A 26,037-nucleotide genomic window follows, 5' to 3' on the forward strand; every position below is an offset into this window, starting at 1 on the left:
AAAGGCTCATACGGACATTGTCCTAGCCTTTCTCAGATCTCACGGGTGGAAAGTGAACGTAGAAAAAAGTTCTCTATTCCCGTCAACAAGAGTTCCCTTCTTGGGAACAATAATAGACTCCTTAGAAATGAAGATTTTTCTGACAGAGGCCAGAAAATCAAAACTTCTAAGCTCTTGTCAAGTACTTCATTCTGTTCTTCTTCCTTCCATAGCGCAGTGCATGGAAGTAATAGGTTTGATGGTTGCGGCAATGGACATAGTTCCTTTTGCGCGAATTCATCTAAGACCATTACAACTGTGCATGCTCAGACAGTGGAATGGGGATTATACAGACTTGTCCCCGACGATCCAAGTAGATCAGAGTACCAGAGATTCACTCCGTTGGTGGCTGACCCTGGACAACCTGTCTCAAGGGATGAGCTTCCGCAGATCAGAGTGGGTCATTGTCACGACCGACGCCAGTCTGGTGGGCTGGGGCGCGGTCTGGAAACCCCTGAAAGCTCAGGGTCTATGGTCTCGGGAAGAATCTCTTCTCCCGATAAACATTCTGGAACTGAGAGCGATATTCAATGCTCTCAAGGCTTGGCCTCAACTAGCAAAGGCCAAATTCATAAGGTTTCAATCAGACAACATGACGACCGTTGCATATCTCAACCATCAGGGGGGAACAAGGAGTTCCCTGGCGATGGAAGAAGTGACCAAAGTAATTCAATGGGCGGAGATTCACTCCTGCCACTTGTCTGCAATCCACATCCCAGGAGTGGAAAATTGGGAAGCGGATTTTCTGAGTCGTCAGACATTTCATCCGGGGGAGTGGGAACTCCATCCGGAAATCTTTGTCCACATAACTCAATTATGGGGCATTCCAGACATGGATCTGATGGCGTCTCGTCAGAACTTCAAGGTTCCTTGCTACGGGTCCAGATCCAGGGATCCCAAGGCGACTCTAGTAGATGCACTAGTAGCGCCCTGGACCTTCAACCTAGCTTATGTATTCCCACCGTTTCCTCTCATTCCCAGGCTGGTAGCCAGGATCAATCAGGAGAGGGCTTCGGTGATCTTGATAGCTCCTGCGTGGCCACGCAGAACTTGGTATGCAGACCTGGTGAATATGTCATCGGCTCCACCATGGAAGCTACCTTTGAGACGGGACCTTCTTGTTCAAGGTCCGTTCGAACATCCGAATCTGGCCTCACTCCAACTGACTGCTTGGAGATTGAACGCTTGATTTTATCAAAGCGTGGGTTCTCAGATTCTGTCATTGATACTCTTATTCAGGCTAGAAAGCCTGTAACTAGAAAAATTTACCATAAAGTATGGAAAAAATATATCTGTTGGTGCGAATCGAAAGGATTCCCATGGAACAAGATAAAAATTCCTAAGATTCTATCCTTTCTACAAGAGGGTTTGGAGAAAGGATTATCTGCAAGTTCTTTGAAGGGACAGATTTCTGCTTTATCTGTTTTACTTCACAAAAAGCTGGCGGCTGTGCCAGATGTTCAAGCTTTTGTTCAGGCTCTGGTTAGAATCAAGCCTGTTTACAAACCTTTGACTCCTCCTTGGAGTCTCAATTTAGTTCTTTCAGTTCTTCAAGGGGTTCCGTTTGAACCCTTACATTCCGTAGATATTAAGTTATTATCTTGGAAAGTTTTGTTTTTGGTTGCAATTTCTTCTGCTAGAAGAGTTTCAGAGTTATCTGCTCTGCAGTGTTCTCCTCCTTATCTGGTGTTCCATGCAGATAAGGTGGTTTTGCGTACTAAACCTGGTTTTCTTCCGAAAGTTGTTTCTAACAAAAATATTAACCAGGAGATAGTTGTGCCTTCTTTGTGTCCGAATCCAGTTTCAAAGAAGGAACGTTTGTTGCACAATTTGGATGTAGTTCGTGCTCTAAAATTCTATTTAGAGGCTACAAAGGATTTCAGACAAACATCTTCCTTGTTTGTTGTTTATTCTGGTAAAAGGAGAGGTCAAAAAGCAACTTCTACCTCTCTCTCCTTTTGGCTTAAAAGCATCATCCGATTGGCTTATGAGACTGCCGGACGGCAGCCTCCTGAAAGAATCACAGCTCATTCCACTAGGGCTGTGGCTTCCACATGGGCCTTCAAGAACGAGGCTTCTGTTGATCAGATATGTAAGGCAGCGACTTGGTCTTCACTGCACACTTTTACCAAATTTTACAAATTTGATACTTTTGCTTCTTCTGAGGCTATTTTTGGGAGAAAGGTTTTGCAAGCCGTGGTGCCTTCCATCTAGGTGACCTGATTTGCTCCCTCCCATCATCCGTGTCCTAAAGCTTTGGTATTGGTTCCCACAAGTAAGGATGACGCCGTGGACCGGACACACCTATGTTGGAGAAAACAGAATTTATGCTTACCTGATAAATTACTTTCTCCAACGGTGTGTCCGGTCCACGGCCCGCCCTGGTTTTTTAATCAGGTCTGATGAATTATTTTCTCTAACTACAGTCACCACGGTATCATATGATTTCTGCTATGCATATTCCTCCTTTACGTCGGTCGAATGACTGGGGAAGGCGGAGCCTAGGAGGGATCATGTGACCAGCTTTGCTGGGCTCTTTGCCATTTCCTGTTGGGGAAGAGAATATCCCACAAGTAAGGATGACGCCGTGGACCGGACACACCGTTGGAGAAAGTAATTTATCAGGTAAGCATAAATTCTGTTTTACTTGTTAAATGTGGTCATGTAAACTATTTGAATAAATAACAATGTCATCGAGGTAGAGGAACATGCACACATCGAGCAAATCCCCGAAGATGTCATTTATAAGACATTGGAACGTTGCTGGGGCATTGCACAGACCGAAGGGCATCACGGTGTATTCAAAGAGCCTGTATCTGGTTCTGAATGCCGTGAGCCACTCATCTTCAGCTCTAATTCTGATGAGATTGTAAGTCCTGTGCAAGTCTTATTTAGTGAAAACCGTAGCCCCCTGTAAACGTTCTATCAATTCTGAAATTAGGGGCAGGGGGTACCTGTTTTTTTTAGTACGTTTATTTAACTCCCTATAGTCAATGATAGGGCATAAGGTATTATCTTTGTTTTTGAAAAAGAATATGCCTGCTCCAGCAGGAGAAGTGGATGATCTTATGAAACCTTTGGCTAAATTTTCGTCCAGGTATTATTTTAAATGCCTTAATTCTGGTTCTGCCAATGAGTATATGTGACCATATGGGATTGTAGAACCGGGTAGAAGCTCAATGGGACAGTCATATGACCTATGTGGGGGTAATGACTTAGCCTCAGTTTTATCAAAAACTTCAGCAAATTCTAAATAACAAGATGGGAGCTGAACTTCATTAGTGAGTAATAAGGAATGTGAAGGGAAACACGAATTACTACAATATTTAGATTTAAATGTGACAAGGGAATTCTTCCAAGAAATCTATGGTTGATGAGTCTGTAGCCAAGTAATTCCCAGTGTTATCGGGAATAGTGATTTTGGAATAATATCAAATTTACAAACCTCAGTATGACCAGTGTCAGTAGTTATAATAAGAGGAACTGTCTGGTGTGTTATAGGTCCTGAGGAAATAAGAGCCATAAATGACACATATTGCTAGTGAGTTAGGTTTTTTTGTTAAGGGAATTTTATTTACAAGGGCAAAAGATTTGTCCTTGAAGTTGGTGCAGGCCCCCGAATGGATTATAGCATTAGATCTTATTCTTTGGTGGTCCGACTGTATGGAGATAGAAATATAACAATGAGATGATATTTTAGAGTCTGTGGTATTACTTTTGAAGAGTATAGTTGTCTTACCAGATTGTTGTCTCGATAATAATGGGCATTCCTTCATGACATGTTCCTTTGAGGCACAATATAAGCAAAGATTATTTTCTTCGGGCTTGAGAGGACCTCTAGCGAAAGCTATTTCCATGGGCTTTTCCTGAGTTTTGGACACGGTCATAGTGTTGGATGAAAACAGAGGTTTCTTTGAGAAGTAGTCCACAGCCCCTTTCTCTTGGCATCTTTCCCATATATGGCGGTCGATGGTGATACATAAGGAAATTAGGGATTCATGCGTAGGTGGTATATCTGTCCTTTCGTTCTTTAGTGTATCGGAGAGGCCTAGATGAAAGATGAAATAGATTTTTCAAAGCAGCCTCATTCTAGAGGGTATCTTGTGCCCATCGTTTGAAATCAGTGATATAGTTTTCAACAGGTCTTATATTTTGTTTCAATCTTCTAATAGCGGATTCTGCGGTACTTTGCCTGTTAGTATCCTCATATAGTAGGGACATCTCCTTAAAAAACAGCTCTATGAAGTTACAAAAGGTATCATCTTTTGCATGAGACTTAATGTATGTTTGGTTATAAGCAATTATCATTGTTACGCATCTCTGTTTATGTTTGTCTGGCAGAAGGGCCTATATGGACTCAGACTTTATAAAGGTGCTGCGAAACTTAGCAGTATCCTCAATCATGGCACAAGTTGCCAGGGATAGCACTGAAAACTTAAAAAATAAGAAAGGAAAACATATATGTGAAATTTTACATGTTGTACACAATGTTTTGAGTTTTTCAATAAAACATATTTAAAAAAAAAAAAAAGAGTCCAATACAGGGTTGTTTGTTTTGAAGAATGTGTTTTCCCAGGTTCTCGCTTCTCCTTTAAGATATGAGATAACTGTAAGGACTTTTATGCGGTCATTGGGGTATGTGCGTGGTTTCAAAGAAAAATATAAATTGTAGGAATTCTTAAATTCTCTGAATTGCGCCCGTGTACCTGAGAACCGTTCATGAGGGCAAACCAGAGGCTTAGGGGTTAACTCTGCAGGAGGCGGTCTTAATGGAAGATTTTGGTCAACATATGTTTTCAGATGTGGATTTTCTTGTTTTATATCCCTTAACCCCTGCATTAACACATCCATATTTTGAGTCATAGCAGTTATGTGATATTTTAATTCAGCTAGATCCATAGTGATAAGTTTGGTTAGGCTTGGTAATATGTAACGCTAGGCGGTATATTTTATAAACTGTTCCACTCAGTCTCACACAAATTCGAACCTTGAAGTAATAAATTAACTGAAGTTCTGTTATGATCATCGGTTGAGGGAACCACTATGAGTTTAGCAATCAGACAATGGTATTGTAGGATTACCAGGTTAGGAGTAGGCAACATATGTAGAACACATAACAAAAGTATCACTTCCAGTAATAATACTATGCATTGCTATTTCTTCAACAAAGGATATCTAAAGAATGAAGAAAATTACATAATAGAAGTAAATTGGAATGTTGCTTAAATTGTATTCTCTATATGAATAACAAAAGAAAAAATCTTGGGTTTAACCCCTTAATGACCAGACCATTTTTCAATTTTCTTACCCTTAAGGACAAAGGCTATTTTTACATTTCTGCTGTGTTTGTGTTTAGCTGTAATTTTCCTCTTACTCATTTACTGTACCCACACATATTATATACCGTTTTTCTCGCCATTAAATGGACTTTCTAAAGATACCATTATTTTCATCATATCTTATAAATTACTATAAAAAAAATTATAAAATATGAGGAAAAAATGGAAAAAAACACACTTTTTCTAACTTTGACCCCAAAAATCTGTTACACATCTACAATCACCAAAAAACACCCATGCTAAATAGTTTCTAAATTTTGTCCTGAGTTTAGAAATACCCAATGTTTACATGTTCTTTGCTATTTCCAAACAACTTTTTTTCAAAATTAGCGCTAGTTACATTGGAACCCTGATATCTGTCAGGAATCTCTGAATATCCCTTGACATGTATATATTTTTTTTAGAAGGCAACTCAAACTATTGATCTAGGCCCATTTTGGTATATTTCATGCCACCATTTCACCGCCAAATGCGATCAAATAAAAAAAAAGTTCAATTTTTCACAAATTTTGTCACAAACTTTAGGTTTCCCACTGAAATTATTTACAAACAGCTTCTGCAATTTTGACTCAAATGATTGTAAATGCTTCTCTGGGATCCTCTTTGTTCAGAAATAGCAGACTTATATGGCTTTGGGGTTGCTTTTTGGTAATTAGAAGGCCGCTAAATGCCGCTGCGCACAACACGTGTTTTATGCCCAGCAGTGAAGGGGTTAATTAGGAAGCTTGTAGGGTTAATTTTAGCTTTAGTGTAGTAGACAACCCCAAGTATTGATCTAGGCCCATTTTGGTATATTTCATGCCACCATTTCACCACCAAATGCGAGCAAATAAAAAAAAACTTTACATTTTTCACAATTTTAGGTTTCTCACTGAAATTATTTACAAACAGCTTGTGCTATTATGGCACAAATTGTTGTAAAAGCTTCTCTGGGATCCCCTTTGTTCAGAAATAGCAGACTTATATAGCTTTGGCATTGCTTTTTGGTAATTAGAAGGTCGCTAAATGCTGCTGCGCACCACACGTGAATTATGCCCAGCAGTGAAGGGGTTAATTAGGTAGCTTGTAGGGAGCTTGCAGGGTTAATTTTAGCTTTAGTGTAGAGATCAGCCTCCCACCTGACACATCCCACCCTGATCCCTCCCAAACAGCTCTCTTCCCTTTCCCACCCCACAATTGTCCCGCCATCTTAAGTACTGGCAGAAAGTCTGCCAGTACTAAAATAAAAATAATAAAATATTTTAGCTGTGATGGAACCCTACCTTAGCCCCCAACCTCCCTGATCCCCCAACTCTCTAACCCTCTCCCCTTCCTAATTGCCGCCATCTTGGGTACTGGCAGCTGTCAGTACCCAGTTTGCCTCCAAAAACAAAAGTATTTATTTTTCTTTTTAACTTTAAACTCTTTCTGTAGTGTAGCAGCCCCCCACAATACCCCCATCCCCCTCCCTCTCCCAGATCCTTTTATATTTATTTAATTTTTAAACTTTTTCCCCCCTCTCCCTCCTCATTGGTGTCAGTGTGGCTAATGTGCGTGTGTGCGCGTGCCCCCGCAGGCCCCCCTGCACGCTCCTGGCACCCGGCGTGCAAATTGCACTTACAGGAACCAGATGCTGGGTAGCGATGGGCCGCCCACCCGCCTCCCTGCTACGCTCCCACCCACCAACGAACGGCACCATCGCTACCGGTGCAGAGAGGGCCACAGAGTGGCTCTCTCTGTATCGGAGTCTTGTAAATAGGTATTGCAGGATGCCTCCATATCGAGGCATCACTGCAATACCCTGAGAGCTGCTGGAAGTGATTGCGATCGCTTCCAGCACTCTGTTAGACAACAGACTTACCAGGTACGTCTATTGTCATTAACTGTTTGTTTTTGCATGACGTACCTGGTACGTCAGTTGTCATTAAGGGGTTAAAGTCCCTTTAGCCAGTTCAGGAATTTCATCTGTTCTAGCTCAAGCACACCTGGTGCAATTAATGTCCTTGATTAGTTGCATCAGGTGTGCTTGAGACAACACCTGTTTTGCATATTTGTTCTTTTGTGAGGAATTCTATTCAGAGGGTTGAATAATTTTGAGACTGCAGAATTCATTAAAAGTTGCATTTTTAGTCGAATTTGGGGAAACCTCGTGTAGCACTTGTGTTGAGCTGATTTGTTCATTGCAAACAGCTGAAAGTCTGTAAATTTTGATGATAATAAAACTGATTTGCAACTGTATGTGCAGCCACTAATCAGCAGCTAGCTCATATGTTTACATTGCTGCTCCTGAGCCTTTCAACAAATGGTACTAAGAGAGAGAACAAATTAGATAATATAAGTACATTGGAAATTTTGTGTTAAAATGTCATGTTCTATCTGAATCATGAAAGTTTAATTTTGACTTTACTATCCCTTTTATCCCATTGTTCCCCTGCAAATTTATTTATGTACATAGAATCAACCCCTTTCTAAATTTCAAGAATGAATAAAAAATTGTTTGGAGTGGGATAGATCTGCACAAGTGTGTGGAGGGAAGGACAAGCAGTAAAAAATAAATGAAAAACTATAATGTTATCGTTTTAGTTAAATAAAAAAAGATTTAAATTGTTGTTATTAAGGTAATAATTTTTCTTTAGTTAAATAAAAAATATTTAATTTGCCGTTAAGGTATTTTTCATTTTTCTCTTTCAAATAAAATAGATGAAAAGTTGATCAAATATGAATGATTAACCTATTAAACTGGAGATAGTTCACCTCCAATAATTTCATAATTATCTATGTATTTATAATGGGATATAACCAAATCAGTAATTTTTATGATATAACTGGAAAAATAATCTAATCAAGTTATTATTGTTACTGTCTATTTATTTTTAAAACCTGATTTAAATCAAATCCACCCTGAATTGTACATTCTATCTTAAAATGAAGGTTAAGTTAGAGCCTTCATATTTTATTATAACACTTCTATGCATATTAAATATCTAGTCGCTATATTAATTTTTTGCAATCACTTTTTATTTTTATTATTTTTATTATTTTGTACAGTCTTTTTTGCTTACAGTTCCCTTCTATTCTCCTCCCATTAGTTGTTTCCTGGTTTTTGATCCAGTGACGTATAGAGCGGTCCCACCCGCTCTATACGTTTCTAGTAGGCTCGTGCACGGTGACTATCCAAAATGCGCATGTGCAGCGTTCTCCGACTCGCATCAATGCGCATGCGTTAAACAAGTTAATTGCCTATTTCAGCGCATGCGTAATTCGCCCGCAATATGTTACCTTACAGTGCTTAAATAAACTTTTCAGTGCGCATGCACGAAACGGGGCCGCGCTCGCTTTGCCGAAGTAAACAGAGATACCTTCACTTTAAAAAGAATTTTGTGCCTAGGGGAAAATTATAATTTTCTGTGTTTAAATTATTCTGTATATTCTTTTGTTTTGTTAGAGTGATTTGGACACAATGATGGTTACTATGGTGTATGATGACTCAGAAGCTGTGGAATTGAGTGCACTTTACCATCTCTATCTGAAACCAAAGGCAAAGTTAATAATCACAGTGATGCTTCCAGAAGGAATAGACCCATGCAGACCAATATCAAACTGGGAGATTTTGGAACAAATAAAGAGTTTTGTGGCCCCTGACTATTTTAGTTCTATTAAGGTTTCAAGAAGCACAAAAGAATTCATTCGAATAGAAGCTGAAGCTGATACTAAAAGTTTGGCACAGATTTTCTTGGAAAAACTTAATGGACAAACCATACAGATAAACAGCTTTAGCGAACATTCACTTATTGAGGTCACTGAAGCACCTATTGATTCCCCATCAATATCAGAATTGCCATCCTTATTACCAGAAACTGAGAATGATCCAGATCCCATTGCCATGACTGATTCAGCTTCACCCTGCATTCATTTGGAAGGGTTACCATGCAAATGGTTTGTATTTTCTGGTTCACCTATTGAAAAGCCAAGTGAAGATATTCTTAGAAGTGTATTTGAAAAGTTTGGGAAACTATTAAATTTAGATATACCTATGCTAGATCCATACAGAGAGGATAGTATTGCAAACTCTAATCCTTTGAACTCAGGAAGCCTAAATACCTTTGATGCTTTTCTACAATATGAAGATAACACAAACCTCATAACTGCTGTGCAGTCACTTCAAGGAATGAAGCTTATGTTTACAGGAGATGATGGAAAATCATTGGCGTGTGACATGAAGGTAATATGTTTGCTGATTACCGTTTAGAAAAGTAGTTTTTTCAATATTTTTTAACACTTGGGATATTATTGAAAACTTGGTGACTGAAGTTATATGTGATCACCAAGTTTAGCTAGGATTTGAGTAATGAGCATCTAACTGCATAAACAATGTTCATTCACAGGAACCTGTCATAAGATATACATTTTAAATCTGCTTTGTAAATATTGTTGATTCAAAGTATCAAAACATAACTGAGAATTTTCCATGTGGTCGATCCTGGGGATTAAGCCTACATATCCCATCATCACCCTATGCCTATATAATAATATTTTATTAATTTATTTATATATATATATATTATATATCCTTTAAACATGGGGCATACTGCAATAGAAATAGATTAGCTGTAAAGTCTAGATAATCCAATTAATATTGTGAATAAAGAAAACGTAACAAAAATAATATTACAATAATATGAGTTGAAGTGAACAAAATAAAAATTAAAAAGCTGCTTTAGACAAACATTTTTCCCCTCTGTTTTATTTAATGCCCAAGCATTCCAGGCTGTAATCTTGGCTAGATCACTTTCCACTGCAATGGACCTTAAAGTCATATTTATCTGCAATTAAGCACTGCTAAGAAAATATTTTAAAATTATTTTAGCACAATTAAAAAAAAAATAATCTAATTTTAGAGAAGTTCAGGGATAAACCTCTTTAAAAAGAAAACACAGCGTAACAGAATTTTGCTTGACTAATAATTGATAATAATTATGTTCCTTGTTTCCTTTACTGTGGCTAATTACAAATGTAAACCAGTTTGTGCTTTCATCTAACCAAAATATCTATAAAATAAAGAAAAAGCATTTCAAATTAAATTAGAAAATTCTTACCCTAACATAAAAGTATCTAAATAACACTGCACCTGTCTAAATCTCTTCCCTTGTATCCAAATATACCTCTACCGTCCTCCTTTGCTCTGTCCAATTTTTTTTAAACTTTTTTCCGCCTCTCTAGTCACCTCATTATGTTCACATCTACCAGACTTTCAGCTAGATTACAAGTTTGGCATTATAAGCGAAAAAGTGTAGTTATGCTTCATAACGCTGCTTTCTTCTTTAAGGTACGACGAGTTCATGGATTCATCCTTTACTTGTGGGATATTATCCTCCTGCTAACAGGAAGTGGCAAAGAGCACCACAGCAGAGCTGTCTATATAGCTCCTCCCTTAGCTCTACCCCCCAGTCATTCTCTTTGCCTACTCTAAGTACTAGGAAGGGTAAAGTGAAAGAGGTGATAAAATATTAGTTTTTAATTTCTTCAAGCAAGAGTTTTTTGTTTTAAATGGTACCAGTACTATTTACTCTCAGGCAGCAGATGGATGAAGACTTCTGCCTGGAGGATGATGATCTTAGCATTTGTCACTAAGATCCAGTACAGTTCCCACAGAGGCTGAGGGGTACAGGAAACGTTTTCATGCTATATAGCAGTGAGGTATGTTCAGTCATTTTTTCTGGAGAGACTGTGTATTTCAGAAAGGCTGACAGTATCCCCATGAGGGTAAGGGTAATCAGTAATCCTAAGAGCTATATAAGGGCATTACTAAGCTTGCAATAAGGGGCTAATTAAAAATGGTTGACACTGAGTTTTTGAATGTTTGTGGGCAAACGTTTTGTAACTGGGAGTGCTTTTAACGTTTTGTGGGCAATAACGTTTTTTGGGCAACTTTATTGATGGTACACTTGGCTTATTTTTTGGGTCTCAGAACCCACATGGCTAGTTTAAAAGCGCTCTGGTGCGGTTCTTTGAGGCTGTAGAGACATCGAGTGAGATGGACGGGGCCTATTTTCGAGCCTCAGATGCGCAGTTGTTTTCACTCAGCAAGCAGCAAACTCCAACTCCTGAGGGCCCTTGTGGATGTTTTGGGCCAAATCGAAGCTTTAACCCCATATTTACAATCCCTGAGGGCAGGTAGGCGCCACAGCAGGGCTGTGGCGAGGTGCTGGGGGTGTTTTTTCTGGATTTAGGCCTTATTTCAATCCGGTTTGCACATTAAAGGGTTAAATGTTTTATTTTCTTGTGGGGCAAACTTAACTACACAAATTGAGTCTGCTATCAAAAATTTGGAAAATTTGGTGTATTTTAAAGCAGTTTTGCAGAACGTGTATGCTTTTTTTCTCTTAAAGGCGCAATACCGTTTTTTAAGCTTGTTTGTAGTCATTACTAGACTGATCAACATGTCTGACATTGAGGAAAGTCAATGTTCAATATGTTTAGAAGCCACTGTGGAACCCCCACTTAGAATGTGTCCCTCATGCACTGAAAGGTCAATAAATTGCAAAGAACATATTTTAGCTACTAAAAGTATGTCGCAGGATGATTCTCAGTCAGAAGGGATATGCCATCTAATTCTCCCCAAGTGTCACAACCATTAACGCCCGCACAAGCGACGCCAAAGTACTCAAGTGCGTCTAATTCTTTCACCCTGCAAGATATGGCCGCAGTTAAGAATACTACCCTCACAGAGGTTTTATCTAAGCTGCCTGGGTTGCAGGGGAAGCACAGTAGGTCTGGTTTGAGAACAAATGCTGAGCCCTCTGACGCTTTATTAGCCATATCCGATGTACCCTCACAATGTTCTGAGTTGGGGGTGAGGGATTTGATGTCTGAGGGAGAGATTTCTGATTCAGGAAAGATGTTCCCTCAGACAGACTCAGATATGACGGCTTTTAAATTTAAACTAGAACACCTCCGCTTGTTGCTCAGGGAGGTTTTAGCGACTCTGGATGATTGTGACCCTATTGTAGTTCCAGAGAAATTGTGTAAAATGGACAGATTTCTAGAGGTTCCTGCCTACACTTATTTTTTTAGTTCCTAAGAGGATTTCGGACATTGTTACTAAGGAGTGGGATAGACCAGGTATTCCGTTCGCTCCCCCTCCTACTTTTAAGAAAATGTTTCCCATATCGGACACCATGCGGGACTCGTGGCAGACGGTCCCTAAGGTGGAGGGAGCTATTTCTACCCTGGCTAAGCGTACAACTATACCTATTGAGGACAGTTGTGCTTTCAAAGATCCTATGGATAAAAAATTAGAGGGTCTCCTTAAGACAATATTTGTTCATCAGGGTTTTCTTCTCCAACCTATAGCATAAATTGTTCCTGTAACTACTGCAGCTGCTTTTTGGTTCGAGGTTCTGGAGGAGGCTCTTCAGGTTGAGACCCCATTAGATGATATTCTGGATAGAATTAGGGCTCTCAAGCTAGCTAATTCTTTCATTACAGATGCCGCTTTTCAACTGGCTAAATTAGCGGCAAAGAATTCAGGTTTTGCCATTTTAGCGTGCAGAGCGTTGTGGCTTAAATCCTGGTCTGCTGATGTGTCATCAAAATCTAAGCTTTTAGCCATCCCTTTCAAAGGTAAGACCCTATCCGGGCCTGAACTGAAAGAGATCATTTCAGACATCACTGGAGGGAAAGGCCATGCCCTTCCTCAGGATAAGACAAATAAGATGAGGACCAAACTAAATAATTTTCGTTCCTTTCGAAACTTCAAAGGTGGTCCCTCTACCTCTTCCCCTGCTGCAAAACCAGAGGGGAATTTTGCTCATTCCAAGTCAGTCTGGAGACCTAACCAGACTTGGAACAAAGGTAAACAGGCCAAGAAGCCCGCTGCTGCCACCAAGACAGCATGAAAGGGTAGCCCCCAATCCGGGACCGGATATAGTAGGGGGCCGACTTTCTCTCTTTGCTCAGGCTTGGGCAAGAGACGTTCAGGACTCCTGGGCTTTAGAAATTGTAACCCAGGGGTATCTTCTAGATTTCAAAGATTCTCCTCCAAGGGGGAGATTCCATCTTTCTCAATTGTCTGCAAACCAGACAAAAAGAGAGCCGTTCTTACGATGTGTAGAAGACCTATATACCATGGGAGTGATCCGCCCAGTTCCGAAAACAAAACAGGGGCAGGGGTTTTACTCCAATCTGTTTGTGGTTCCCAAAAAAGAGGGAACCTTCAGACCAATTTTAGATCTCAAGATCCTAAACAAATTCCTCAGAGTCCCATCTTTCAAGATGGAGACCATTCAGACTATTTTACCAATGATCCAGGAGGGTCAATATATGACCACCGTGGACTTAAAGGATGCGTATCTACACATCTCTATCCACAAAGATCCTCACCAGTTCCTCAGGTTCGCCTTTCTGGACAAGCATTGCCAGTTTGTGGCTCTTCCCTTCGGGTTAGCCACAGCTCCCAAAATTTTCACAAAGGTGCTAGGGTCCCTTCTGGCAGTTCTAAGGCCGCGGGGCATAGCAGTGGCACCTTATCTGGACGATATCTTAATTCAGGCGTCGACTTACCAACTAGCCAAGTCTTACACGGACATCGTGTTGGCTTTTCTAAGATCTCACGGGTGGAAGGTGAACGTAAAAAAGAGTTCACTTATCCCTCTCACAAGAGTTCCATTCCTGGGAACTCTGATAGATTCGGTGGACATGAAAAATTTTCTGACGGTGGTCAGGAAAACAACGATTTTAACCACCTGCCGAGCTCTTCATTCCATTCCTCGGCCGTCAGTGGCTCAGTGTATGGAGGTAATCGGAGTAAAGGTAGCGGCAATGGACATAGTTCCGTTTGCTCGCTTGCATCTCAGACCACTGCAACTATGCATGCTCAAACAGTGGAATGGGGATTATGCAGATTTATCTCCTCAGATATATCTGGATCAAGAGACCAGAGACTCTCTTCTTTGGTGGTTGTCACAGGATCATCTGTCCCAGGGAATGTGTTTCCACAGGCCAGCGTGGGTCATAGTGACGATGGACGCCAGCCTATTGGGCTGGGGTGCAGTCTGGAATTCCCTGAAAGCACAGGGTTTGTGGACTCAGGAGGAGGCTCTCCTCCCGATAAATATTCTAGAACTGAGAGCGATATTCAACGCGCTTCAGGCATGGCCTCAGCCAGATTCATAATATTCCAGTCGGACAATATCACGACTGTAGCATATATCAATCATCAGGGTGGAACAAAGAGTTCTCTAGCGATGATACAGGTTACCAAAATAATTTGATGGGCAGAGACTCATTCTTGACATCTATCAGCAATCTATATCCCAGGAGTGGAGAACTGGGAAGGGGATTTTCTAAGTCGCCAGACTTTTCATCCGGGGGAGTGGGAACTCCATCCGGAGGTGTTTGCACAATTGATTCAGCAATGGGACACACCAGAATTGGATCTGATGGCGTCTCGTTAGAACGCCAAACTTCCTTGTTACGGGTCCAGGTCATGGGATCCTCAGGCAGTACTGATAGATGCTCTAGCAGTACCCTGGTCGTTCAACCTGGCTTATGTGTTTCCACCATTTCCTCTCCTTCCTTGTTTGATTGCCAGAATCATACAGGAGAGAGCTTCAGTGATTTTGATAGCACCTGCGTGGCCACGCAGGACTTGGTATGCAGACCTGGTGGACATGTCATCTCTTCCACCATGGACTCTGCCACTCAGACAGGACCTTCTTATTCAAGGTCCATTCCAGCATCCATATCTAGTTTCTCTGTGGCTGACTGCTTGGAGATTGAACGCTTGATTTTATCCAAGCGGGGTTTCTCTGAGTCGGTCATAGATACCTTGATTCAGGCTCGAAAGCCTGTCACTAGGAAAATTTATCATAAGATATGGCGTAAATATCTTTATCGGTGCGAATCCAAAGGCTACTCATGGAGTAAGATCAGGATTCCTAGGATTTTGTCCTTTCTCCAAGGATTGGAGAAGGGGCTATCAGCTAGTTCCTTAAAGGGACAGATATCTGCTTTATCAATTCTACTGCACAAGCGTCTGGCAGATGTTCCAGACGTTCAGTCGTTCTATCAGGCTTTAGTTAGAATCAAGCCTGTGTTTAAACCTGTTGCTCCGCCATGGAGTTTGAATTTAGTTCTTAAAGTTCTTCAAGGGGTTCCGTTTGAACCTATGCATTCCATAGATATTAAGCTTCTATCTTGGAAAGTTCTGTTTTTAGTTGCTATCTCTTCGGCTTGAAGAGTTTCTGAACTATCTGCATTACAATGCGACTCGCCTTATTTTGTTTTCCATGCTGATAAGGTGGTTTTGCGTACCAAACCTGGATTCCTTCCTAAGGTTGTTACTAATAGGAATATCAATCAGGAAATTGTTGTTCCTTCTCTGTGTCCTAATCCTTCCTCTAAGAAGGAGCGTCTGTTGCACAACTTGGACGTGGTTCGTGCTTTGAAGTTTTACTTGCAAGCAACCAAAGATTTCCGTCAAACATCTTCTTTGTTTGTTGTCTATTCTGGAAAACGTAGAGGTCAAAAAGCTACGGCTACTTCTCTTTCTTTTTGGCTGAAAAGCATCATCCGTTTGGCATACGAGACTGCTGGACAGCAGCCTCCTGAAAGGATTACAGCTCACTCTACTAGAGCGGTGGCTTCCACATGGGCTTTTAAAAATTATGCTTCTGTTGAACAGATTTGTAAGGCTGCAACTTGGTCTTCGCTTCATACCTTTTCCAAATTTTACAAATTTGATACTTTTGCTTCTTCGGAGGATATTTTTGGGAGAAAAGTTCTTCAAGCAGTGGTGCCTTCTGTTTAACCATCTGTCTTGTCCCTCCCGTTCATCCGTGTCCGGTAGTTTTGGTATTGTATCCCACAAGTAAAGGATGAATCTGTGGACTCATCGTACCTTATAGAAGAAAAGTAAATTCATGCTTACCTGATAAATTAATTTCTTCTATGGTACGGTGAGTCCACGGCCCGCCCTGTCATTTTAAGACAGATTATATTTTTTTATTTTAAACTTCAGTCACCTCTGCACCTTTTAGTTTCTCCTTTTTCTTCCTGTACCTTCGGTCGAATGACTGGGGGGTGGAGCTAAGGGAGGAGCTATATAGACAGCTCTGCTGTGGTGCTCTTTGCCACTTCCTGTTAACAGGAGGATAATATCCCACAAGTAAAGGATGAATCCATGGACTCGTCGTACCATAGAATAAATTAATTTATCAGGTAAGCATAAATTTACTTTTTTCCCCTAACGCCGCTATTACAAGTCTTGTAGGTATAGGTGTACCGCACACCTTTTTGGCCGTCACGCAACGTCAGTACCGCACTTTTTAAAAAGTCCTTTTTCAATGGGACTTCCATAGCGCCGGTATGCCGATTTTGCCTGGGAGGCCAAAAAGTGAGCGGTACACCCTATAACCGACAAGATCTGTACCGCCACCTTATAGTCAGTAGGTATGAGTTTTACGTTACAAAGCTGTAGCTTAAAACTCATAACTAAAGTGTTAAAAAGTACACTAACACCCATAAACTACCTATTAACCCCTAAACCGAGGCACTCCCACATCGCAAACACTATAATAACTTTATTAACCCCTAATCTGCCGCTCCGGACATCGCCGCCACAAAAAAAAAAAATTATGAACCCCTATTCCGCTGCTCCCCGACATTGTTGCCACTATAATAAACCTATTAACCCCTAAACTGCAGCCCTTCCGCATCACAAACACTATTTAAAGATTATTAACCCCTAATCTGCTGTCCGCCCACACCGCCGCAATAATAAACCTATTAACCACTAAACTGCAAGGCCCCCACAACGAAATATACTTAAAGGGACAGTCAAGTCCAAAAAAAACTTTCATGTTTCAAATAGGGCATGTAATTTTAAACAACTTTCCAATTTACTTTTATAACAAATCTTGCTTTGTTCTCTTGGTATTCTTAGCTAAACATAGGAGGTTCATATGCTAATTTCTTAGACCTTGAAGGCTGCTTCTCATCTAAATACATTTTGATAGTTTTTCACCACTAGAGGGCATTAGTTCACGTGTTTCATATAGATAACATTGAGCTCATGCACGTGAATTTAGCATGGAGACAGCTCTGATTGGCTAAAATGCAAGTCTGTCAAAAGAACTGAAATAAGGGGGCAGTCTGCTGAGGCTTAGATACAAGGTAATTACAGAGGTAAAACGTGTATAATTATAACTGTGTTGGTTATGCATAACTGGGGAATTGGTAATTAAGGGATTATCTATCTTTTAAAACAACAAAAATTCTGGTGTTGACTGTCCCTTTAAATAAATTATTAACCCCTAAACCTCTGACCTCCCAGATCACTAACTCTACCTAAATATATTAACCCCTAACCCTAACATAACCCTAAGCCTATCCCTAACACCCCCTAACTTAAATATAATTAAAATAAATCTAAATAAACCTTACAATTTATTACCGTCCTAAATAATTCCTATTTAAAACTAAATACTGTTGCCCCCGTGATGTGCAGGGTGGTATGGCCCGACATCCCCCCAACAACATATATCTGGAGGTTGGATGACTCCTTACTGGAATCACCGCCCATAGCTGAAGACGTAAGCAAGTCTCTGACCGAATATTTCTCAATCAACGACCCCACGAGTACTTCCCTACCAAATACATGGGAAGCGCACAAGTGTGTTATCCGTGGTGTTTAACTCAAACATAAAGCAAGGCAGATTAGGTCATATAGAGAGAAACACACACAGCTACTGACTGCAATCTCTGACCTAGAGGCTAAACATAAGCTCAAACCGACTGATAAAACAATCAAAACTAGCATTACAACGGCCAAGCTAAACCTTAAAAACCATCTTATGACAGCCCATCACAGACGACTGTTTTGGACCAAACAACAGTACTATGAGGGGGGCAACAAGCCAGGCAAACTGTTGGCGAGATCGATCCGTAGATCGCAGCTTAAAGCCTATATACATCACTTAAAAGCGAAAGATGGCTCCAAAATCAAGGGTTGTAGACAGATTGCAGAAACCTTTCACACCTACTATAGCAAACTATATAATTTGCCTAGCAAATTAGACGGAACGCAAACTGCAGACTCACCATCTAATGAGGAAAACCAAATTGACAAGTACCTCTCTGACCTAGAGTTACCCCAACTTGAAGACGCAGATATGGACACCCTAGACGCCCCAATTACCCTAGAGGAACTGACTGATGCAATTAGGGATCTCCCCAAAGGGAAATGCCCGGGTCCGGATGGACTCACACCCAGATACTTTAAGACATTCCTTCCTTTACTGGCCCCAAGCTTGCTCCAATTATTTAATAACCTACGTGACTGCCCCAAACTGATGAAGTCCATGCTGGAGGCACACATAACGGTTATCCCCAAACCGGGTAAGGAACCCACAACCCCAGAAAATTTCAGACCAATATCCTTACTAAGCACGGACATTAAACTGCTAGCTAAAATTCTGACAAAACGCCTCAATAAATTTCTACCAAATTTGATTTCTCCAGAGCAGGTGGGCTTCATCCCGGGTAGGGAGGCACGTGACAACACCACCAAGGTCCTACAGCTGACAAACTATGCAAGAGTTGAAGGTGTGCCTATGGCCCTCCTCTCTACCGACGCAGAGAAGGCCTTCGACCGGGTCGGGTGGCCTTTTCTGCGCCGAGTGATGCGATCAATGAACTTCGGAGAGAGTTTCCTGAACATGGTGTTCTCGCTGTATTCCGACCCGGGTGCCCGATTGAGGGTAAACGGCACGCTTTCAGAACCGTTCAAAATAACAAACGGAACTAGACAGGGGTGTCCTCTGTCTCCTTTATTGTTTGTCCTGTCCATAGAGGCTCTGGCACAGAGGATTCGGCGAAATGACAAAATCACGGGGGTCAAACTGGGCGACATTGAACATAAACAGGCACTCTACGCGGACGACATTCTTTACACTCTCACGAACATACACACATCGGTACCTGAACTCCTTAGGGAGTTAAATAACTACGGAAAGGTCTCAAATTTCCACTTAAACTTAGGGAAATCTGAGTTACTTAACATTAATGCCCCTCAAGAACACATAGATATGCTCAGAGACATATACAATATCCCAATATCCACAACAAAGCTAAAGTATCTTGGCATTTATATACCGCAAAAACACCAAGACATATTCAAAGAAAACTATTTGAAACTAAAGCAGGACATCACTAATGATCTCTCGTCCTGGAAAAACAAGCCACTTTCATGGCTTGGTAAAATAGGGGTAATTAAAATGAACGTGCTACCACGCATTCTATATATTTTGCAGACTATCCCGATCTCCCTACCGGAAGACTACATCCCACAAATGCAGAGGTTATTAGAACAGTTTGTATGGACAGGCACTAGGCCCAGAATACCGCGGAGGACTATGTACCTTCCTAGAGATAGGGGAGGGTTGGGTTTCCCAGATCTGAAAACATACAAACAGGCCATAGCTCTGCAGCATATTGTAGAATGGTCACAAAATGGAAACCACAAACTATGGGTTAGAATAGATAGTCAAATTTTGGGACTTAACAACGTAGGCACACTAGCTTGGATTCCCATGAATCAACGCCCTAAAGTCCTAAACAGATACCCTATATTAAAAGATGTGCTAACTGAATGGGATAGAGCGTCTTCATCCTCTGTCAACATCACACGAGGACTTTCACCTCTGCTACCTACACTGGAAAACCCTGCACTACCATACCACAAGTTGGGATCGAGATTGTGCACCCCCTACACTCTAAAAGAGGGATGTCTTTATAGCGCCATAGAAAACGGGGGATTTAAAACTCAGATTCAAATGAAAGAAATAAATGACCCCATTTTCACCTCGTGGCTGAGATATAATCAATTAGTGCACTACATAACACATCTTAAGACCAATTAACCAGGGACCTCACTCCATTTGAACGACTATGTATCACTAGCAATCTGCAGAGGCGACTGATTTCCCTCATCTACAAATTACTGCTGATTGGTCCTGACACCCCTCCTCCCACGTATATAGCTTCATGGCATAGGGAGCTTGACACGGAACACTCTCATGAGGAGTGGTACCGGGCATTCTCCTTGGTAAGGCGATCATCAGTATCGGCTACCGTACAGGAGATCCAACTAAAATTACAATGCAGATGGTATCATACTCCGAGTAGGATACATCGCCTTTTCCCCAGAGCCAGCCCCCTGTGCTGGAGGGATTGTGGCGAGCTCGGTACGCTCACACATATCTGGTGGTCGTGCCCGAAGTTGGATAGCTTTTGGGCGGGAGTGTTGGGTAAAATATCGGATATCATGGAAATAGAGGTCCCCAAGTCCCTAGAAACCTTACTTTTTCTAAACCTACCGAAAATTAAAAATGCGCTCTATCGGCCCCTGCTACTATTAATGCTCACAGGAGCAAAGCGACTGATCCCCAAAAAATGGAAATCGCCTGATGTCCCCACATCGGGCGATTGGCAGTCTTCTGTATCTGACCTCCTAGCACTAGAAAAGCTACACTACCTCAAGATAGGCCAAATTGAAGTTTATGAGATGATGTTGGAAAGATGGAACAGTTCTCTAGTATAAATGAGTACTGACTCTGCGGTCAGTGTTTCCTAACAGAATAACCCCCCCCCCCCCCCCCCCCCAAATTTAAATTCCCTTTTTTTTTTTTTTTCTTCTCGCTCTCTTTCCCGCTCCCCTTTCCCGCTCCCCTTTCCCCCCCCTTTCTCCCTATGTGCCGCCTCTCTACGTTCTTCACCCCCCTTCTTTCTCTACTCTGCCTTCACTCTTACAACTAGAAGCTACCTGTTTTGTGTGCTGAGACAGAGAGAGGAAATGTTTTGACTAACCAGGATCTCGCTATATGTTATTAGTTTTATTTGTTTGAAAAATACTAGACAAAAATCAAGCTATTGAAGGGCAGTCATTATTGACCATTTCTGAATATTGTATTCATGTTTGTAACAAATGTCTTGCATGACGTACCTAATCTATGTAATGTTGTTTATTACCTGATAATAAAGCTTGTTTATAAATAAAAAAAAAACTAAAAAAAAAACAAAAACTAAATACTGTACAAACTTACCTGTAAAATAAAACCTAAGCTAGCTACAATATAACTAATAGTTAAATTGTAGCTATCTTAGGTTTTATTTGTATTTCACAAGTAAGTTTGTATTTATTTTAACTAGGTAGACTAGTTAGTAAATAGTTATTAACTATTTACTAACTACCTAGCTAAAATAAATACAGTTACCTGTAAAATAAAACCTAACCTGCCTTACACTAAAAACTAACATTACAATAAAATAAATAAAATTATTAAAATACAATTTTCTAAATTACAAAAAAAATAAGCACATTATCAAAAATAAAAACGAATTACTCCTAATCTAATAGCGCTATCAAAATAAAAAAGCCCCCCCCCAAATAAAAAAAACCCTAGCCTACACTAAACTGCCAATGGCCCTTAAAAGGGCCTTTTGTGGAGCATTGCCCCAAAGAAATCAGCTCTTTTACCTGTAAAAAAAAATACAAACACCCCCAACAGTAAAACCAACCAACCCCCCCCCCAAATAAAAACCTATCTAAATAAACCTAAGATACCTATTGCCCTGAAAAGGGCATTTGGATGGGCATTGCCCTTAAAAGGGCATTTAGCTCTTTTACATTGCCCAAACCCTAAGCTAAAAATAAAACCCACCCAAAAAAACCTTAAAAAAACCTAACACTAACTCCCGACGATCCACTTACAGTTTTCGAAGTTCGGACATCCATCCTCATCCAGCCGGCAAAGTAATCATCCAGGCGGCAAGAAGTCCGTGCGGCCTCTTCCATCTTCATCCAGCCGGCGAAGTCCTCATTCAGACAGCAAGAAGTCTTCATCCAGATGGCATCTTCTTTATTCATCCATCTGGAGCGGGTCCATCTTCAAGACATCCGGCGCGGAGCATCCTCTTCTTACGATGGTCGCTGTAAAATGAAGTTTCCCTTTAAGTGACGTCATCCAAGATGGCGTCCCTTACATTCCTATTGGCTGAAAGATTTCTATCAGCCAATAGGAATTAAAGGTGAAAAAATCCTATTGGCTGCTGCAATAAGCCAATAGGATTGAGCTTTCATCCTATTGGCTGATGCAATCAGCCAATAGGATTGAGCTCTCATTCTATTGGCTGATTGGAACAGCCAATAGAATGAGCGCTCAATCCTATTGGCTGATTGCAACAGCCAATTGGATTTTTTCACCTTTAATTCCTATTGGCTGATAGAAATCTTTCAGCCAATAGGAATGTACAGGATGCCATCTTGGATTACGTCACTTAAAGGGAAGCTTCATTTTCCAGCGATGATCTTAAGAAGAGGATGCTCCGCGCTGGATGTCTTGAAGATGGACCCGTTCCACATCGGATGGATAAAAATAGAAGATGCTGTCTGGATGAAGACTTCTTGCCATCTGGATGAGGACTTCATCAGCTGGATGAAGATGGAAGAGGCTGCCCGGATGAAGACTCCTTGCCGCCTGGATGATGACTTCACCGGCTGGATGAGGATGGATGTCCGGACCTCGATAACTGTAAGTGGATCGTCGGGGGTTAGTGTTAGGTTTTTTTAAGGTTTTGTTTTGGGTGTTTTTTTTTTTTTAGCTTAGGGTTGGGGTAATGTAAAAAAACTAAATGCCCTTTTAAGGGCAATGCCCATCCAAATGCCCTTTTCAGGGCAATGGTTAGCTTCGGTTTATTTAGGGGGTTGGTTGGTTGGGTGGTGGGTTTTACTGTTGGGGGTGTTTGTATTTTTTTTTTTTTTTACAGGTAAAAGAGATGATTTCTTTGGGGCAATGCCCCACAAAAGACCCTTTTAAGGGCCATTGGCAGTTTAGTGTAGGCTAGGTTTTTTTTTATTTTGGGGTGCTTTTTTATTTTGATAGGGCTATTAGATTAGGAGTAATTCATTTTTATTTTTGATAATGTGGTTTTTTATTTTTTGTAATTTAGTGTTTATTTTTTTGTAATTTAGAAAATTGTATTTTAATCATTTATTTTATTTTATTGTAATGTTAGTTTTTAGTGTAAGGCAGGTTAGGTTTTATTTTACAGGTAACTTTTTATTTATTTTAACTGGGTAGTTAGTAAATAGTTAATAACTATTTACTAACTAGTCTACCTAGTTAAAATAAATACAAACTTTGCTGTGAAATAAAAATAAAACCTAAGATAGCTACAATATTTAGTTTTAAATAGGAATTATTTAGGTAATAATTGTAAGGTTTATTTAGATTTATTTTAATTATATTTAAGTTAGGGGGTGTTAGGGTGAGACTCAGGCTTAGGGTTACGTTAGGGTTATGCTTAGGGTACGGGTTATGGTTAGGTTTAGGGGTTAATATATTTATTTAGTGTTAGTGATGTTGGAGGCCAGAGGTTTAGGGGTTAATAACTTTAGTATAGTGGCTGCGACATTGGGGGTGGCAGATTAGGGGTTAATAACTAATGTAGGTTGCGACGATGTTGGGGGCGGCAGATTAGGGGTGTTTATATGTGGTTTTTATGTTAGGAGGTTAGGTTTAAACATAACTTTTTATTTCCTCATAGACATCAATGGGGCTGCGTTACGGAGCTTTTGTTTCCACGATCGCAGGTGTTAGGTTTTTTTTTGCCAGCTCTCCCCATTGATGTCTATGGGGAAATCGTGCACGAGCACGTCAAAGCAGCACTTGTATTTTGGTGCGGTATGGAGCTCAACGTCACCATATCGCCCGCACAAGCCTTCTTTTTTAAAACTTGTAATAGCAGCGCTATAGGGAGATGAAATAACGCTGCTTTTGTGGCGGTCGTTAATTTCCCTATAGTGCTGAAAACTTGTAATCTAGCTGTTTCTTAGTACTTGATTAGTTTTGTGGAATTCTCTGCCTAGCTCCACAAGACGTGCCCCATGATCTCAAATCTTCAGGTGTTCCCTAAAACACTACTATTCAGGAACCTTAATCGACTTTATCCCTCTATTTTGTCACATCAAAATCTTGTCCTTTCTCATCAGCTCTTCTTGTACTCTCATTAGCACATAAGTTAAACACTGGTAGAAACCTCTACAAATAAATGCTAAAAATATTTAGAATATTGAAAGATGATTACATTTCCTTATATCTGGAGGCATCCAGCCTGTCAGGGAGGAAATAGAACAAGCAAACTTTTCAAAGGTACTTTACAGCAAAAGCAAGCAAAAAATGAAAATCTATCACAATTGTAGTGTTGTTTTATTTTACTTAAACAATTTTACGGGAAAATTAAATGTTGAGTTTACCGAAAAATCCCCAGAGACTTTTATAGAAATGTTTGTTTACATTTTACATTTGGAATGCAATCTAGTCCTTGTAGAATGCAAAACTTTTGTTTTTGTTTGAATGATACTTTGTGAATTCCACAAAATAAATTGCTGCTTTTTCTTAAATCTTTATTTATCTCAATATATTCTAAGGTAACTCTGGATACAACTAGACACTTCAGTGAAGAGGCAGTGAGTAAGAGGAATAGTGAAAGATGTAAACTACAAGAGTTGGAACAGCAGAGGAAGCAGGAAAAGAAGAAAGAGGAAGCCGAGAGGTGAGTGTATAGATAAATAACGTTTTAAAGATTTTCTTTATTGAGCTGTTCAATCTTTTAAACTGGCCTCTTAGGTGTACTTGACTGAGTAGCCGTGTCCTATAGTATTGCATGTTCAATTAAACTACACACTATATTTTAGAGCAGTGATTGCCCACTTCCTAACACATGGGGTAGCAGATGGATATTTTATAAGCTCTCACATATAAATTTATAGCCACAAAACATGCAAATAATCGGCTAGATTACGAGTTTTGCGTTATGAGGGGTGCGGTGCTAACTTGCACGTTATTGTCACCGCTCACTTACCTACAGCGCTGGTATTATAGGCTTTCAGAAACCCCGCGTTATTAGGCAAGAAGTGAGCGTAGAGCAAAATTGAGCTCCATACCGCACTCCAATACCAGCGCTGCTTAAGTCAGCGGTGAGCTGGTTGTACGTGCTTGTGCACGATTTCTCCATAGACATCAATGGGGAGATCCGGCTGAAAAAAAGCCTAACACCTGCAAAAAAGCAGCGTAAAGCTCTGTAACGCAGCCCCATTGATTCCTATGGGAAAACAAAATTTATGTTTACACCTAACACCCTAACATGAACCCCGAGTCTAAACACCCCTAATCTTACACTTATTAACCCGTAATCTGCTGCCCCCGACATCGCCGACACCTACATTATATTTTTAACCCCTAATCTGCTGCTCTGGATATCGCCGACACCTACATTATACTTATTGACCCCTAATCTGCTGCCCCCAACATCGCCGACACCTACATTATATTTATTTACCCCTAATCTGCTGCCCCCAACGTCGTCGCCACTATAATAAATATATTAACCCCTAAACCGCCGCACTCCCGCATCGCAAACACTAGTTAAATATTATTAACCCTTAATCTGCTGCCCCTAACATCGCCGCCACCTACCTAAATTTATTAACCCCTAATCTGCCGCCCCAACGTCACCGCCACTATACTAAATTTATTAACCCCTAAACCTAAGTCTAACCCTAACACCCCCTAACTTAAATCTAATTCAAATAAATCTAAATACAAATTCCTATCATCAC

At 40.5% G+C, this 26,037-nt stretch overlaps 1 protein-coding gene across 2 annotated transcripts in view; it reads left to right on the top strand.

The window, feature by feature from the left end:
• Window positions 1-26,037, top strand: part of LOC128645873 (A-kinase anchor protein 17B) — a 236,323-nt gene that overhangs the window by 192,216 nt on the left and 18,070 nt on the right. For both annotated transcript variants that reach the window (XM_053699177.1, XM_053699178.1), the window contains exons 2-3: window positions 8,803-9,579; window positions 24,847-24,971. In XM_053699177.1, the coding sequence (XP_053555152.1) occupies window positions 8,818-9,579; window positions 24,847-24,971 (887 nt within the window). In that variant the 5' untranslated portion in view covers window positions 8,803-8,817. The remainder of the gene's footprint in view (window positions 1-8,802; window positions 9,580-24,846; window positions 24,972-26,037) is intronic.

This window comes from Bombina bombina, chromosome 1 (genome assembly GCF_027579735.1).
Source record: "Bombina bombina isolate aBomBom1 chromosome 1, aBomBom1.pri, whole genome shotgun sequence".
Lineage (NCBI taxonomy): Eukaryota > Metazoa > Chordata > Amphibia > Anura > Bombinatoridae > Bombina > Bombina bombina.